This window comes from Oncorhynchus tshawytscha, linkage group LG19, assembly GCF_018296145.1.
Source record: "Oncorhynchus tshawytscha isolate Ot180627B linkage group LG19, Otsh_v2.0, whole genome shotgun sequence".
Taxonomy (NCBI): Eukaryota; Metazoa; Chordata; class Actinopteri; order Salmoniformes; family Salmonidae; genus Oncorhynchus; species Oncorhynchus tshawytscha.
Genome location: NC_056447.1, coordinates 37766395 through 37781428, shown reverse-complemented (window position 1 = coordinate 37781428; position 15034 = coordinate 37766395). Strand labels below are relative to the sequence as shown.

At 45.1% G+C, this 15034-nt stretch overlaps 1 protein-coding gene across 1 annotated transcript; it reads right to left on the bottom strand.

Moving 5' to 3' along the window:
• Window positions 1-966: 966 nt before the first annotated feature.
• On the bottom strand, window positions 967-14706 carry LOC112218713. The gene has a single exon (XM_024379765.2). The coding sequence runs from the start codon at window positions 14539-14541 to the stop codon at window positions 2077-2079; it is 12465 nt and encodes a 4154-aa protein (XP_024235533.1). The 5' UTR covers window positions 14542-14706; the 3' UTR covers window positions 967-2076.
• Window positions 14707-15034: the final 328 nt, after the last annotated feature.

Sequence of the window (15034 nt, the reverse complement as noted above, 5' to 3'; positions counted from 1 at the left end):
ATGCTATTTTAAGTTAGAGCATATTGATATGTTTTGAATGGACCACCTGCAAAGCAAAGAAGGAATGTTGAGAGGAGCACTGATTGAGTTCATATGACTCACTGACCTACTGAGAATCCCATTGGATGAATGGTAACAGTCCACTTCCAATAGGGACGCATACCCATAGACAATGGATAGCAATCCATCTAAACACACTTCCTGCTCTTACTCCTTACGCTGTGAATATCTACGATGGTAAAGTCATTACATTCTCCTCTGGGACACATAATGGTGTGTGAGAGAACCACAGCCTCTTTAAATTGCTCAGAAGCATTTCTATTGTGTTCCCCAGAAGCTAGCTCCTTGAGCTGGAGGTCCTTGAATGAGAAAATAACCTCTCAACTTTCTCCTTGTCTCTCTACCTTCCTGCCTTCCATCTATCTATCATGATTCTCTCGTTCCCTCTACACTCTCAGGTTGCTGGGTAATTCCGTGGATGACGTGAGGAGGTCAGAGGAGCCCCTCTCCACCCCGCCCCCGTGTCCCTCTCAGCCTATCTGCCGCTGTGTCCTATGGCTTTTTATTCCTATGTGATGACAGAATGGGCTCATGTAGGGATAGAAGCCACTTAACACACGGCGAGAGAGCTACATGAAAAATCTGGAAGTGATCCAGTCCTAGTTGGCCCGTCCCATACGCCTGGTACATATGGTTTGATTAATGTTCCCTGCTTCTGATTTCATGTTCCCTGAAGTTAAGCTACATTTGTGCTCATCCTTCAGATAACGAGTTAGCTCATTGAAGTGCTCAGAGAAGAGGGAGTCAGACGCTGTTATGGTTGTCAGTGCACCTGTTTTTGCTTCCAGGCACAAACAGCCTTTCCTGTTTCCAATTTCTGATGCGTTGGTGACAGCGGCGGTCTCCAGAGATGGATGTTGGAAAATGTTCAAAATATGTCATAAACCAAAGGAAGAAACAAGCAAGGAGAAACCAATGCAGATTTTTAATAACCACTTTAAAAGAGGCACTGAGTGAACCACTTTACAACACAAGAGGCATTGTATTTCCATTTCTTTTCTCTCTTACTCTCCCACTTTGATTCTGTTGCACATTATTAAAATAAAACTTTAACATTGAGCATTGCACCAGGAAATCATCTACCTACAACAACATACTATATAAGATACATATAAACAAGATAAAGCACCTCTTTTGTGCTAGTAAATAATTTCATAATTAAACAGTTGGAGGACAGACGGAGGACTGAGTGTGTGTTTTGTGTGTGGTAGTATCAGTGCATGGGAGGAGCTCCTAAAACAGGTCTCAGGACTGTGAATAGTCCTTGGATACACCTGAGTTCATACAGATGGAAGCTTTCCTAATTTCCTTTCCTAAAGACCTACAGATGAATACTTTTTTGGAGGAGGTTTTACACAGTAATTTTACATAAAAACAAAAGAAACTACAGAGAATCAGCACAAACAGTTGGCTACAGATCTCATGTTCCCTTCAGATAGAGGACATTGGCGTTCACATTACAATAACAAATAACATAGCACCAGTTAATGTTTATACAAAGGCTAATACAATGAATGTCAATGCAGTACAGTAAGGTAAAAATAATACAAAAGGAGTAATTATTTGAGAAGCATACACAAAAGGTGCACTGACAGTTTAAATCAGTTGGGATGAAATTTGGTCCTGTTGCATAAAAAAACAATATCCTCTATGAACACTTTGTGATTGTGAAACTTTCATGCATTATTTTGAAATATTATTAAAAGTAAAGTTTTATTTTCAAGTATAATTTTTTTCTTTCATTTTTCTAATGAAATATAATCTCTGAAAAATATAATGTTCAACATAAGAATAGCAGGAATTAGTCAATGATTTGCCTTACTAGCATTTTCATTCTAGATTCATAAAATCATCTCTGCCATGAGTCCTCACGTTTGTGTTATAACAACACATTTACAAGAGAAGAAGACATAAAGTGACAACATAAGTATTTAGACAAACATTTCACAGAGATCCATGCTATCTCATTCATGGTCATGAAATGTCTTTTCAGTCTTTTAGTCCCCCCCACCCCCCTCAGTTTATTGATTCTGAAGTGTCCTTCCTCAAAGGAATCTTAAAACTTGTGAGCTTTTGGCCAAACAGCTGGCTCAGGAGGTTGTTCTGAGACTCTGCTGTCCTATAGGAGTGGCTCTCCATGCACCTCACCCCTGTCCTTGGCCTAGACTTATTCAAGGAATTGTTCATAGGAGGCGCTGGCACTTTAGAAGCTGGGGAATGAAGAGCCCGTCCAAGAGGCCCCTTTTTGGCTTTGTAATCCCCATTAAGATGATGCACCATCTCTGCTTTCTTTGGCGTGCAGTTATCGAGGAAGCTTCTCTTTGGTTGAAGGCCTAAACTCCCTGATGTTTTGTGCTTTGTGCCTATTTTGTCGCTGACCACATCATCTCTAACGGAAGAGAGCACCGGGAAGTCGCTGGGGCCGTCTGATTTCCTGTGAACCGCCGGACTCTCGCACTTGCTAGGTCGGAATTTATTTCTGGCCTTGACTTCGACACCAAGGTTCTCCCGTGTGGCAGGAGAGGAGACCCTCTGTAAACTGTAAGGTGACCTCATCTCCTTTCTCTTCTTCTGTTCTTTTCTCACAGAGTCTTTGTCCTCGCTGGAGGCCGAGCACTGGGAAGTGAGCTTGGTGTGGTGGACTGGTGTTGACTCCATGGCCCTGGGGCTGTTGTTGGAGCGGTGTTTATTAATGCTTTCACTGGGCTTATGTGTGGAGGCTTTGTCCTTTTGCTTGTTGTCATGGCTGTGAGTGCTGGTTGACTGTTGCCCTTGCTCATCCTCCCTCATTTGGTACATCACAATGGTAGATACCTTATGCTTTGTAGGAGGATGGTGGAGGTCATGTGAATAGGGTGTCTTTGAGCTAACATGCAACTCCTCATCCGATGCTGTTGCATCTCTCCTCTGTATCTTCTTCCCTTCAGCTTCTGCAGTGCTAGTCTGTGTGCTGCTCTCCGGAGTGCTCTGATTATCATCTGCGAAACAATCCCTCTTCTCTTCAGGTGTAATGCTCTCAAATGGATTGTCCTCTTCCTTCACATCACATGGATCTGTGAATGATTTGCCATCCGCCTCACCAATGTCTCTAACAGGCAGCTTTGACGAAGGACTGGGAACAATGTCCTCTGTTTTGGGTGTAGCAGTGGAGAGACCTTCCGAGCCCAGGTGAAACGTACAAGGCTCCAGCTCTACCAGCATGTCAGTGTATTCCTCAGCCATTTCCTCAGTCTTCACACTGGCATCATTTTCAGTATGATATTCACCTGCACTGGTCTGTGTGTGTACAGAGGGTTTCAGAACTGGCATCTCAGCACTCCGATTTAAGTGCAGTGAGGCTATGCTGGCGATGCCACTGTCAGAGCTGTTCTCTTGTAGACTGTCAGTGAGAATCTTTCTCTTTTTGCTTGCTGGCAATTCACATTCATCGTTCTCTTTGGAGGCAGATGTTTTGATAGGTCTGAGAACTCCTCTGAACTTAAAGATCTTATTCCCTCCTGACAAGTGCTTTTCCATGTGTCGGTCAAACTGCTCTTTCTTAGAGAAGGTGTAGTTGCAGGTGCTGCAGATGAAAGATTTCTTGATCACATGCATGACGTCTGCACACAGCTCACAGGTGTAGAGGGTTGTATGCTTTGAGTCAAGCGCATCCATCTCTTCATGCTCACTTTTCAGATGCTCTTTTAGTTCCTGTGGCTCTTGATAGGTCACTGGGCATTTGTGGCACAGGAAAATTTTATTTAAGTTGTGCACAACTAGATGTCTCTGAAGCTTGAAGGGTTTGGGGAACTGCTTGCCACAGTGGTGACAGTCTCTCGAGGGGTCTTTACAGTTGGGGTGCATCTCCACATTCTTTGGCACCATCTCTGTTTTGTGCAGAACCTCAACTGGCAACAGCATGCTAGATTTCCCCACTTTTTCAATGTTCCCTTTAGGCTTGACAACTTTGGGCTGAGCTACCTCTGTAGTTTTCACCTCCTGCCCGGTGGTTTCTACTATGGATGGTTTCTCCTTGTTGGAGACCTTATTGGACTCTCTGCTGGCCTTGCTAGGGCGGCGTTGCATGATGGAAGTGATAAAGTTCTTCACGGCTGACTCCTGCATGCCAGAGCCTGGCAGACTCCCCAGGATAGCGCTGTGTGACTGGCCCTTGCGGGCAAACTGCGTGGCATGTTCCCGTAAGTGCTCATTGTACATCCACACGTCGGATATCTCCTTCAGGCACATACCACAGGTCCAGATGCCAGCCTTGTTCTTGGCGTGTTTCTCCCTCAGGTGGTCCCTCAGCTGCTCCCGGGAGCTGAACTTGCGCTGGACGCACATGTAGCAGGTGGGTGGTGGAGAGGGGTTGTGGGATAGCTTGTGGAAGTTGAGCTCCCCCAGGGTTAGGAACCAGGTGAAGCACACCTTGCACTTGTAATGTTTTTCCTTGATCTTTAAGCCGCCCTCTTGTCGTTTTCTTCCTCTGCGCTCTGTGAGCTTTTTGGGCTTTGCAGTGTCTCTGGTCTGTGCATCATCAGTGCCAATGGGTCCAGCTAATGGGATGTCCTTGTTCGAGTCAAATAATTGAATTTCGGGTAGCTGGAATGTGGTATTGAGGTTTGGGATGTCAATGCTGTGGAAAGGAGACACGTTGTCTGTAGCACATGGCTCTTCGGGATAAGGTGCAGAAGGGGCTATGATAGGAAGAGGATGTTGTGGGGTTGGGACTTCTGCTTTACAGGAAGTTGGGTCAGAGGAGATCACAGCATCTGTAACAAGGTCGTTGGAGGCACTCCATGCCAATGATGCTTTGTCGATAGTGCTCTCAGGTGGGCATAGGAAGGCACTGCCATGCTTCACAGTATTCTCATGAATGTCTTTGTGATCTGTTGTGTCTCGTTTCATGCTACATACTTCCTTGGAATCACACTTTAAAGTGCTATTATGACACATGTTCAACATGATAGCATCATCAATGGATATCGTTTCATATTTACAAGGTTCATTTTGATTGTTGACAAACGTTCGGTCCAAATGATTTTCTCTATAGTCATCTTTCTTTTCCAGATACAGGTCAGGAGGAGGATGGTCTTGAACTAATGATGAATCGGGTGATAGTTTCTGCTTCTTGTTCTTCTTGCCATAAACCTTTGCACACTTTTTCCTTTTCAGTTCCACGTTTCTAGAGGGGAATAACTGTGAGAATGTGCTTTCGTCATCAAGGAAAGCATTCAAATTAGGGATTAGTCCAGGAGGGCTTGCAGGAGAAGATTTAAAACAGGTAAGATTCTCCACTTCATCTGTTGAGCCACTGTTTTTCTCACATTCAATCTTTACTGCAACCTCTCCCAGTATCTCTGTGGAAAGACTCTGGTCTGAAGTCTGTTGCTCACATGCCTCTTTTGTGTCATACGAATTCTCTCTAGATGTATCATACTCCCTACTAACATCCTCACTTACAGATACTCCATAATCGCTTCCAACATCCATACTCACATCTGCTAGGCCATTGACAATCTCTGACAAATGTGTGCCTTTCCCCTCTGTATCAGTGTTGCTTTGAATCAAGTCCATATCTTGGGTGAGTGTATTTGTAACCTTTATTGGAGACATGGGTATCTGTTCAATGCCACTGTTACTTGTTACAGCAAATGGGACATCCTGTTGCTCTGTAACTTTGTGTTTAACACTAGAATTGATTATGTCTTGTTTCTCAGGTAACTTGCAGTATCCTGGCTTTCGCCGGGTTTGGAATTCAGGAGTAATTGTCTGTAATAAGTCTGTTTTCTCGTTCACCTCATTGTTTTTGTTCTTCTGTGGTTTGTAGCTTTTCTTGGCTTTTGTGAATTGAGGAGGCATTTGCTGAACTATGTCATCAACTGACTTTGCCATATTTGTTTCACCTGTGGTGTCCTCCAGGATTACATCTGTTTCTCCTTGTTTGGTTATGAAGTTACTATTACTTGTCTCAGGGCAGTGATTGTCAGAGACATCATTGCTTTCTGTTTGCAAACAGGTCTGTGGAACGAGGAGCTTTAGATCATCTTTATGTTCTGTTTCTATAGAGTTGGATGTTTGGTAACTGTGTAGACTCCCTTGATGATTTGCATTTTCCAAATGTGGGCTTCTTTCAGTCCTGATCAAATGTTTCATGGCCTTGTGTCTCTTTAATCCTGGCACCGTCCGGAAAAACAGGGCGCATATCTCACACAGATGTGTCTTTTTCTGCGTGGTTTCTTCCTCTTGCTTGTGGGTTGCTGAGCACTGACCTTCATCCACTGTTAGAGATTCTATTTGGTCTGATGGTAATGGGGTTGGCTCATTCTCAGAGATGATCAGTGGTTTGGGAGTGAGCTGATCATCTGAGATCTCCTTCATCAAAGGATGGGTGTTCTGCTCACTATGGACCTTATTGATATCTAGGACTTCTGGCAGCACCTCTCGATCCACTCTTTTTACCAAGTCAACATGTAAGTCCAAATAGTCAATAGTTTGAAGGGGAACCGGGCAAATGTCCAAATCCTCCTGTATATCGCCAATGGACTGAGCAGTGCTCTGAGAAGGGAGAACCAATAAAATGAATGGAAATGTTATGTCATTTTGGATGCTGCTCTTGTTCAAAGATTCATCTGGTGGACTTAGCTTGGCTGTATAGTGTGGACTCAAAGGTGACTCTGTGTATATGTCACACATTCTTTTGTCTGACGTCAATGCTGTGTCATCGCTTAGATCAATGTCACACATTGTTTTGTCTGACATCAATGCTGTATCATCACTTAGATCACAAGGTTCACAGTCATCCTTGGGCCTCTGCTTGATGGCTGGCTCATCCTCATCCACGTTGGCTGGGGAGATAGGAGTGTAATCAAACTGATTCAGTTGTGGAGGCTCATCTGGAATGTAATTGTAGTTCAGTGGGCTTAGTTTGAAATCATACAGTGAAACAGAGACTCTCTTCATAAGGGCCTCCATTGCTTCAGATGGCTCTGTTGCAATGGTCAAGGGTAGAGGAGAGGGAATGCAGGCTTCAGTGCTAGAGATTTTACACTCTGTGATTCCCAAGTCCAGTTGAGGAGGACTTACTAAAGAGTACTCCATCTTAGCTGTTATGGTCAATGGGTTATCAATACGCAGTGCTTCTTTGGCATTTAGTTCATCACAGTTTTCTTCCTTAAGAGATTGTGTGTCATGGATTGAGGCTGGGATAGTATCCATATTATTGCATGTGATTGGCTGGGATTGTTCTTGTTCTTGTGTGTCAGGGTTCACCACAGGTGTGTGTGGAGAAGCTGGTAGAACAGGACTGGATGGAGGAGCATCATCTGGAATATTATCCAGCCTTTCATCCATCTGCAAATCCTCTTTGCGTGGTGAGTGCTGGGAAAATGCCATGAGATGTAAAGGAACTTGTTCCTGAATGTCTTCAACATCCGGAATCTCTTCTATTTGTCTGTGGTTGGCCTCACATTCAGGTTCCTTTTCTGTTTCTGCTTTTTCCTCAAGTGTATGTTCCATGTGTGCATCACTGTCAAGGTCACTGTCATGCTCAGCAATGACCAACATGGTGCTTTCATCATCTGACTCAATGTTGGAAAAGGTTGAGCCGTGGTTACCATACTCTGTATTGGTTTCCGTCAACAGTGAACTGCAAGGCTTATCTGTGACAGTCTCCAAGAAGACATGGGTTGATTGATTGGCAATGTCATTCTCAGGGGCGCTACACCTCAAATGAACTGTACAGCTTATCACCTCATCCTGTATTGTACTGTCAGATTCAATGTTGTCTTCCTCTGTTACACATGCTGTATTGTCCTCCGTCTGTTCATTTGCAGATGGTGAAAGACATACACTCTCAGAGTGACTTTGGACATCTATGGATTGTTCCTCAGATGCCTTTTCTACCTCTTCAAGCATATTATCCACGTTATCATCCATTTCCTGCTCTGCTAGGTTGGAACCTTTGGAGGGCTGGCTCACATACTTAGTATTACAACTGATGTCCTCCACTAGCTCTTTTGGCTCCTGATGCTCATCAATGGTAGTGTCTAGAAGCTCTGTATGCTCATCAATGGAATTATTTAGAAGCCCTCTATGCTCATTAGTGGAAGTATCTAGAAGCTCTATATGCTCATCAATGGAAGTATCCACAAACCCTCTATGCTCATCAATGAAAGTATCTAGAATCTCTGTATGCTCATCAATGGTAGTATGTGGAAGCTCTGGAGGCTCATCAATGGTAGTGTGTGGATGCTCTCGATGCTCATCAATGGTAGTATGTGGAAGCTCTGGAGGCTCATCAATGGTAGTATGTGGAAGCTCTGGAGGCTCATCAATGGTAGTATGTGGAAGCTCTGGAGGCTCATCAATGGTAGTATGTGGATGTTCTCGATGCTCATCAATGGTAGTATGTGGAAGTTCTGTATGCTCAAGGAGGGCCCTTTTGGCTTCAATGATTTCATCCCCACAGTCCTCTAGCTTATGGTTCTCACAGGTCTCCTTAATCATTGGTGGATTATCCATTTCAGTGTTTGAGCAGTAATCAGTTTCTATAACACAGCTGTCTTCAGTGACTTTGTTCCTGATTGGCATGTCTTTGAATTCTGACCCACTGTCATTGTAAGGTATAGACTCACTTGGCTGCAGAGAAACAATCTCTTTTACAGCAGGTGGAAGCTCTGTGTTTTCAGAGAGAGGAGGCTGTAATTCGAAGTGTGTTGATTCAACGTTCGCCTCATCAGCAATAACCTTTTCATTATGATCTCTACTCTCAGCAGTATCAGCAGATGGAGCTTGGCTTTCATTGAGTAAGTGTTCTGGGCTCTTAGGTGAGGTGAGGTTTGGCTCCTCCACTTCAGGTGTGATGGGATCATTTTTGAAAATGGAATCTGATATCACCTCCAGGCTTTTTGTCAGGTTTTCTGCATAGGTCTTACTCTCTAGAATCTCTTCAGATTTCTCTATGGCAGTTCTCTTGTCAACACCCATGCCTTCATCTTTGTGGTCGTCCTGTTGCAGTTGCTCTTTCTCTGCACTTGAGGTTGTGGTTATCATACTGTGTTCACAGTCATCCATCTCGCTAAACTGTTCAAGGATACTGGGTACAGCATGGGTTGGAGTATGATGACCCTCCATCAACTCAAACTCAAATGGACTGGACCATGGTAGACCAGGCTCAGCAAAGACATCTGAATGTGGGTCAGATGGCATACTTGACATGCTTTGCACAGGGCAGCCCATATCCAGACCAGTGTCTTCATTCTCAGATTTGTGGTCCAGTCGCAGAGGGCAGAATTTTCTCATCTTCAGCTGCTTTGGAGACTCAGTAAGCAGTGGCGGACTACTCAGCTTGGCTGTCTGGAGCTGATTTTCCAACTCTGTCACAATCCTCTTTATCTCTAGATCTTCTGACACATAACTGTTGAGATTCGCCCTGTAGTCCATTATTTTGTCTGGCAGAGACAAAGGAACATGATTATAATCTGATTTCTTTTCATTTGATTTATCAGAGTTGTCTTTGTATTGGGATATCTCATCTGGTGACATGGTGAAATCAACCATTAGGCCCCAGTCCCTCTGTTCCAAGAAAGGAGAAAGTAAGGATGATGAGCTAAACACCTCCTTTTTGTCATTGGTGGTATCTAAGGAGTTGAAACCTTCTTTGTGTAATGGAAGGTCAGTGTAGAGGCAATTGTCATATCCTGTCTCCGAGAGGTCCCCAAACATTGACGATGTGTCAAATGAGAGAGGAGACTTCATAAGACTCTGGTCTTGCTCTATGGGGTATGGGATGAGATGGGATGTCTCTTTCTGCGTCAATGGCTGGTGAAATTCAGTTGGAGACAGGCACACTTTCAGCACACTGAAAAGAGGTGTGGACTTGGGGACTACCTCATTGTTGAAAGTCAATGGGTTTTTAATGGAATGGACACTCTCCTTGTGTTCATCAAACGTAGAAATGTCGGATATCTTTGAATGTGGCTGTGTAGATTGCTCTGCTATTCTTTTGTGTACTGATTTTTCGTTTGAGGTTGTTTCATTCTTTCTGAATTTATTATAAGAATGTCCTTCCTTGTTGTCTGTGGCAGGATGTGATGATTGAAGCTGGTGTGATTGGAGATCAGAACTAGTAGATTGAAAATGTATTGATTCCCCTTTGGAGGTCTTGTTGGCTGTCCTTAGTGGTGTGTTTTTGTCAGAACTTGCTATTGTGTCAGTTTCTCTACTAAATGAGACATCTTTCTCCCTTGAGGGCACATCTGTGCTTCTGCATTTCTCAAGGTTTTTGACTGCACTCCTCACCTTTGGTAGTGCTGATATTGGATAAACATCTTCAGTATGTGAGTTAGTGATCCTTGAGGCCACTGAATTGTCTTTGTTAGTAGAGTGGAGAGTCTTATCAGCGCTATACCTCTTAGTAGATTTGGTGAATGTCAGTGCTAGTTGTGTGCTAGTCTCTTTGCATATCTTTTGTGGAGATCGCTCATAGGTTCTCTGCTCGGAAGAGTCTTTCCTCCTGATCTCCACTCTTTTCTCCCAGTCTGAGTCTGTGTGGTCAGTGCTTTTGGGGCTATTGATGCTATCGCTGGAGAAACTCACAGACGTGCTGACTTCACTGCTTGTGGATGACCTGCTGCCTCTCCTCCCAAGTATCTGGTTAGAGCCAGGTTTCTCTGGAGATAGGGAGACTTCTTCAGTTTTCTTCACCTGAAAGCACTCTTTTGACTCGTGCCTCCATGCTGCACTGTCCCTGTCGCTCCTAGCCCGCCATTTGCACTCCTTTGTGTAGGTGTATTTGCAGCGGCCACTTTGGCTCAGGCGACCTTGGCTTGCTATCTTCACAGGCTCACACTCGTCATCTGAGTCTGAGACATAGTCATACTCCCCAAACATTGGGTTTGGCACCGTGGGTGTAAGTCTCTCCATCACCAGCGAGAACTGGAGGTTTTTGGTGCCTTTTACATGGAGCTTGTTTAACTTGTTTTTCTGTTGAACTATTTTGTGGATGAGTTCTTTGCTCCAGGTACCGGCACCGGTCCTTTTCCTTTTACTCTCCCTTGCTGCAGTCTTCTGGGTTGGGGAACTCCTGTTTGCAGAGGAGACTTGGGAAGAGGTTGAGCCTCTCAACAAAGAGCTATTCTGGAGATTTCGAACTCCACAACGTTCTGAAAATTTGCTGGATAAGAGGAACCTTGGAGTGTTAATGTTTTCCTCTTCACTTTTGGAGTGTTTTCTTATATCTTTCACTTTATTTTCTTGCTCCCTCGGTTTCTCCCCTGAGGTGATCCTTGAATTTTTATGAGACACTTCTTTTTTTATGTTAATTTTCTCTTCCTGCTCAAAATTCAGAGAAGTCTTCTCAAGGTTGTTTTCTGTGTGCTTGCTGTCTGTCTCAAAGCTCTCAATGTCTGAGTCATAAATATATTTTCCTTGTGTCAGAGACCTGTCATCTTCAGTAGATTGTTTGCTTTTGCTCTCAAAGACCATTGAGTCTTTGGTTTTTAGAGTCTGCCTGTTCGACGATACTTTGACAGTGCTTAGGTCATCATCTGCGAATGCATCAATGAAGCTGCTGTCAATCTCTGCATTGTCTGACTGATACCCCAGTCCATTTAGAGCCTCAGTGATTAGGCTATCTAACTTTGCATCCTCTATCTCCAAGTCAGGAAGTGAGACAGGAAGGTTACCTTCCCCAGAGAACAGGTTGAGTTTCATGGGGTCGTCCTTAGAATCCCCTTTTATTTCGCTGTCAGACATGAGTTCTCCGTTCTTATTGAGCCCCAGCAGAGACAGGTGAAGGTCAGATGGACACCTTGCCATGGAGACACTTTGACATAAACTGGTCCCAGAGGATGAAGCTTTTATCATGTCATTGTGAAACTGTGTTGAACTTCCTGGTGTTCTTCTGGTGTCATCCACCTTTTGTGCAAATGCATGCTGTCCACAGTATTGCTTATGGCCAAGGAATGCGGCCAGGTTAGTAAAGTTCTGATCACACTGCTTGCACGTGAGAAGCACATCCAGTTGGTCAAGGTTTGCCGTGGCTAAAGACGTAGCTAACAGTTGATGTGCAGAGTATGGTGGTGGAGGTGGGTGATGCTCCAACCCAAAGCCCTCCATATAGCCCTTGTTGCCATCCATACTAGGCTTTGGATGTACATTGTCGTGCAGGTAGCTCATCATGTCATCTTTTGCCCTCTCTGGGGTGTAAGGCAGGTTACGGGAGGCGTCTGAGTGGAAATGATGAGCGTTAGTGCTGAGGTTATCTGTAGGTCCTTGTGCCTTTACTTGGTGCTGGGGATAGAATGGAGGGGGATGCCCAGTCTTTGATATCTGGCTGTCCTCAGAGAGGTTGACAGGGCTTGTTGAGGCTGGGGAGAGTGAAGAACATGTGCTGCTAGAGGCTGGGTTATGGACTGGGGAGGGCGAGGGAGATTCATATGGTGACACCATTATAAGCTCCATTGGTGGGACCTGTAATGGTGGATATCCATGTGTTCTTGATGATGCCCCAGGTACTGATTGATTCATTCCAAAATATATGGGCTTATTCTTGGACTCACAGACCTTTGCCTGACTTGTCTCAACTTTAAAATGTGGTATTGTACTGCAGCCCTGTTTGACACTCTCTTGCCTTGGGTTTGAGAATCCTTTACTAGGTCTATTGTTTAGGAAAGAGCTGGGACTTTTCAGTGAGCCATTCTTATGTGATTTAGTGTCATCCTGCCAGTCAGAGGGTGCTACCAAATAAGTGAGCTTTTGGTTGCTTAGTTGCCTAGACAACTCAATCCTGTTTTGGTTTGGCATGGCAGAAGTGAGGCCTATCTGTTGCCATGGCATCCTACCGCTTTTGGATGTGTTTGGCCTTTGATCTGGCTGGTTCTGAAACTGAAACGTATCATTCATATTAGGATAAGGCATATTGTTTTGATCAGCTGGTGAAAAGTTCTTATTCAGTCCGTCCCATGAGTGTGGTAAGCTACTATGGGCCTTGGTGTTGATTATTTTGTCAAAAGGCATTGAACCCATGTGGATACTATTGAGTGGAGGGCTGCTGTTGTAGGCTTTGTTTGGAAAGTGCATTTGGGAGCTTGGACCTTGTGCAATATTTTTGGCATGGTGTACACTGCCTTTAATAAGTGTTCTCTGGCTGTCAGCAGCAAAGTCTTTGGAGGGGCAGCTCCTCTTGCTCCCTGAAGCGAGGGCAGCATCCCTATGGCCGAACGCGTCCATGCTCTCTGGCAGGGCACTCTTACCCTTCTCCGACTGCTGGGAGCTGAAGCCAGAGCTCTCACTACTAGCCGAGTCCTCACTCAGGCCCCTGGGGCAGTCCATAGAGGATGCCGCCCCTTGTCGAGCTTGTAGGTACTGTGGTAGCTGTGGAGGATGGGGGTAGGAAGATCTGTCCTCTGGCTGGTCACTATTGAATTGAGTGTTATTCTGAACCCCCTCCTTTCCATCTCCAGATGGCTGAAAGGAAAAAGAGTTATGAGTCACCTGGGAAGAAGCCAAAGAGGAGGAGTCTATATAGTCCTGGGATTGGGGGTTCTGATCAAAGGCAAAAGGGTCTGGGTTTGAGTCCTCCGACAACTTGTATCCGTACTGAAACAGAAAAGACACAGAGCTACCATTCGCCTTGTTCGCCTCCTTGAGAACAGTGGATTTTTGTGAGGAAATGCCATAGTTAGCACCGTTAAAAGTCCTCTCTTGAGACTGCCAGTCATTGGAGCCACTCAACTGAAAGTCTGGGAAGAGCAGCTGGCTGCTTGGCTGTGAGTTATTATTGTTCACAATTGGGCCTGGTTGCTGCTGCTGGGGTGGGAGTTGGTGGGTGGATGTCCCACCTGTGGTTCCCAGTAGCTGTGAGGTATAGCTTGGGGAGGTGAGGTTGGAAGAGGTCTCCTGGAAGCAGCGGCTGTAGTTGAGTTCCTCCTGCTGCAGCTCGGCCTCTCGCTCTGGTATACTGGGCACGTGGAACCTGTAGCTGCCCGTAACTGGGCTTCGGCTGGCCTCCATCTTCTTGGGTGGCGAGACCTTCTGCTGTGGGTAGGCAATGCCGATAGTAGGGTTGGAACGTGGATTGGTGATGCTGAGTCTGTACAGCTGCTGTGGGTTACCGCGCTCCGACTTCCCCGACCTCTTGCCCTTGTCTCTGCTCCGGCACTTCCCACTGGGGGACTGGGGGCTGCCTTTACCACTGGGCCATGTCCTGTTGCTGGAGAACTTAGGACGGTTCTGCAGTGACTTGAAGTCTATTTTCCCCGCCTGCTGAGGTCGGATCACAGCCTCGCGCTGCTGAGTATAGTCCCTGTCCTTGTCTACAAACTTGGCTCCTCTGCGGATTGTCCGAGCCTCCACACCTGCACCTGAGAAGTGCTCTGAAGACTCTTTTGTGGCTTTCTCACTGCTGCCGTACTGCTCCAGTGCAGTGCATTCATCCTTCAGTTTGGACTCAGCATCCAACTTTTTGACAGCATACGTGCGCTGTGTCTCTCCTGCCATGGTGCAGACGAGAGGTGCTGTACAGGCCTGGTCCTCAGAGGCGTTATCTGGGAAGCAGGAGCATGATGAGTTTGGGAGTCTGGAACAAGATGCTGATTCCAGTGGTACAAATGACAGAGATGGGAGGGCGGCTCTCTGCACGATTATCTCTCCGCTCTCATCGTGGACCACTGATCTGGCAGTTTACTGTCTGGGAGTCCTGCAGAGACAGACAGGAAAAAGAGTGGGTCAGATTTCTGAACATCACCACATTTCACATAAACAGTTTAAGCACTTTTGCTTTCGTTGAGAAGCTTTTCATTTAAAAAGCATGAAATGCATGAATGCATTTCTATAAATGTATGTTGTATCAAGAAGAATAAAATGCTTCCTCCTGAACAAAGAAAATACATTTAAAATAGTGAATCATTAAAACAACCTATTCAATCAATCACCAACCATCCAGGTAGAAAGTTACACATAACTATTTGTAGAACAGAGAAAAGAAAAATTA